This window comes from Elephantulus edwardii, unplaced genomic scaffold, assembly GCF_000299155.1.
Source record: "Elephantulus edwardii isolate Elephantulus edwardi_28Jun2011 unplaced genomic scaffold, EleEdw1.0 scaffold00451, whole genome shotgun sequence".
NCBI lineage: Eukaryota > Metazoa > Chordata > Mammalia > Macroscelidea > Macroscelididae > Elephantulus > Elephantulus edwardii.
The window spans coordinates 398,459-401,513 of record NW_006400201.1 but is presented as its reverse complement, the minus strand read 5'-3'; the positions used below and the strand labels follow the sequence as shown (position 1 = coordinate 401,513).

The 3,055-nt window shown below is 45.1% G+C and overlaps 1 protein-coding gene across 1 annotated transcript; it reads left to right on the top strand.

Annotated features, from left to right (window-relative positions):
- Window positions 1-1,039: 1,039 nt before the first annotated feature.
- Window positions 1,040-2,614, top strand: LOC102865003 (leucine-rich repeat-containing protein 1-like). The gene has a single exon (XM_006902787.1). It carries the CDS (start codon window positions 1,040-1,042, stop codon window positions 2,612-2,614), a length of 1,575 nt encoding a protein of 524 aa, XP_006902849.1.
- The last annotated feature ends 441 nt before the right edge of the window (window positions 2,615-3,055 follow it).

Here is a 3,055-nt window from a genome sequence, read left to right as displayed (position 1 = left end):
AGAGCAGGGTTCAGATTTGTTGTACATACAGTCGTTATGAGTCACAAGGGTTTTTGGGGTTCTTTTTGTCACAAGGGTTTTGAAGGCACATAATGACAAAAAAACAGTGTCTAGTGACAGAAATCTAGTGATTTAATTTTAAGGAGTTAGTGCTGCTGACTCAAAGATAATAACTTCCAATCTAAGAGCTAGTCTATGGGATAAAAATAAGAAATCTTTTCTTGTGTGATTTACTACCTCTGAAAACCTGCTGGAGGGTCAGCAATGAGTAACTTCTGACTTGACAGTACATAACAACCACAACAACAATTTGTGATCTTGAGCCTTTCTCCATGTGTTCTTGACCATCTGAATATCATTTTCTGTGAAGGATATTTTGATATCTTGTATCCATTTTGTAATTGAGCAATTTGTCTTCTTCTAGTTGGGATGTTGTTGTTTTTGCTGTTGTTGCTGTTATGTGCTATCAAGTTGTTTGCGACTCATATCAACCCTATGTACATGAGCTCTAAACACTGTCCTATCCTGTGCCAACCTAACCATCTCCAATGCACTTATTCCCACTGCTCCAGTCACAGAATCAATCCATCTCATCAAAGGTCTTCCTTTCCTTTGCCGCCCCTCCACTCTGCCAAATATGATGTCCTTGTCCAAGGACCAGTCCTTCCTTGCAACATGCCCAAAGTATGTCAGATGAAGCTTCAGAATCCTTGACTCCAAGGAGCATTCTGGCTTCACCCTCTCCAGGACAAACCTGTTTGTTCTCCTAGCAGTCCATGGTATATTCAACACTCTTCTCCAGCACCACAGCTCAAAGGCATCAATTCTCTTTCTATCAACCCTATTCGCTGTCCAACTCTCTGATGCAGAGCACGTAATTGTGAAGACTATAGCCAGGAAATTAAAAGGCGCATTGTGGGGGGAGCCAGCCAGCGCAGAGCGGGCAGCGGGCGGAGCAGAGCGGAGCTGTCCGGCGGAATGGGCTCTGAGGCTGCGTCTCCGCGGCTCGAGACGCTGCTCCAGGGGCGGTGGGGCAGAGATGTTCCGCTGCATCCCCCTGTGGCGGTGCAACCGTCATGTGGAGAGCATCGACAAGAGCCACTGTTCGCTGGTCTACGTCCTGGAGGAGATCTACCGCTACGCCCGCAGCCTGGAAGAACTGCTGCTGGACGCCAACCAGCTCCGCGAGCTGCCGGAGCAATTTTTCCAGCTAATCCGATTACGAAAGCTTGGACTTAGAAATAATGAGATTAGGAGGCTCCCTCCGGAAATAGCCAACTTCATGCAACTAGTGGAACTTGATGTGTCTCGAAATGATATTTTTGAAATTCCAGAAAGCATCTCATTCTGCAAAGCACTATGGATTGTTGACTTCAGTGGAAATCCACTAACTAGGTTACCAGAGAGCTTTCCTGAATTACAGAATCTAACGTGTCTTTCTGTAAATGACATTTCACTTCAGTCCCTGCCTGAAAATATTGGCAATCTTTATAACCTGGCTTCACTGGAACTGAGAGAAAATCTTCTTACATATCTTCCTGACTCACTTACCCAGCTACGGAGACTAGAAGAACTTGATTTAGGAAACAATGAAATATATAATTTGCCAGAATCAATTGGAGCTCTTATACATCTAAAAGATCTCTGGTTGGGCGGAAATCAGCTGTCAGAATTACCTGAGGAAATAGGAAATCTGAAGAACCTTCTGTACTTAGATGTCTCAGAAAACAGGTTGGAAAGACTTCCTGAAGAAATCAGTGGCCTGACTTCGTTAACAGATTTAGTCATCTCCCAGAACTTATTGGAAACGATTCCAGATGGCATCGGGAAACTAAAGAGGCTGTCGATCTTGAAGCTGGATCAGAACAGACTCACCCACTTGCCTGAAACGGTTGGAGGTTGTGAAAGCCTCACAGAATTGGTTCTCACAGAGAATCTGCTCCTGACCTTACCTAAGAGCATTGGAAAACTTAAGAAGTTGAGCAACTTGAATGCAGACAGAAATAAATTAGTATCTTTACCAAAAGAGATTGGCGGTTGCTGCAGGCTCACAATGTTCTGCATGCGTGACAACAGGTTAACTCAGATACCCGCAGAGGTGTCACAGGCGACAGAACTGCATGTCCTGGATGTAGCGGGGAACAGGTTGATGCACCTGCCTCTGTCCTTGACTACCTTGAAGCTGAAGGTTCTCTGGTTATCAGACAACCAGTCCCAGCCTCTGCTCACATTCCAGACAGACACCGATGGCTCCACAGGAGAGAAGATTTTAACCTGTGTCTTACTTCCTCAGCTGCCTTCTGAACCTCCTTACCAAGAGAATCTGCCTCGCTGTGGTGCACTGGAGAGCTTGGTAAACGATGTCTCGGATGAAACTTGGAATGAGAGTGCAGTCAACAGAGTCAGTGCAATCCGATTCTTGGATGACGAAATAGATGAAGATGAAAATGAAATGAGAACACTTCTAAGGCAAGCAACTCCACACCCAGGGGAGTTAAAGAACATGAAAAAGGCAGTGGAGAATTTACGGAATGGCATGAATGCTGCTAAAGGACTGGATTCCAACAAAAATGAGGTCAACCATGTCATTGACCGAGTGACCACGTCTGTGTAGACTTGTACCTCCAAATTTTACCTCCTGTGTCTTCCCCCGCTGTGGAGATATTCCAGTTGCTTCCAGGAGCTTCACAAGGTCCTCTGTCTTAACCAGAACCAAGCACATCATCTCTGTAAATGGCATGTCGGGATGCTGCTGTGTCAAGGAAATGCCTTACTCGAATCCGTCACCCGTATATGTACCAGTGAACTCCGAGCCTGTGTGCTTTTGATTGGTTATTGTTTTTTAACTTTCAGCTGTTTATAATAAGTAGAATACACTACTGTAAACATAAAAAAAAGGCGCATTGTCATGGGAAAGTCTGCTGTTAGGGACCTCTCCAAAGTACTGAAGAGCAATGGTGTCTCTCTGGAGACTAAGGTGCGTCTGATACAGGCTATGGGCTTCGCAATCACTTGTTATGCATCAGAGAGTTGGACAATGACCAAGGAGGATAGA

Excerpts from the sequence above, each read along its gene's own strand:
- LOC102865003 (XM_006902787.1), top strand. The coding sequence starts at position 1,040 with ATGTTCCGCTGCATCCCCCTGTGGCGGTGCAACCGTCATGTGGAGAGC.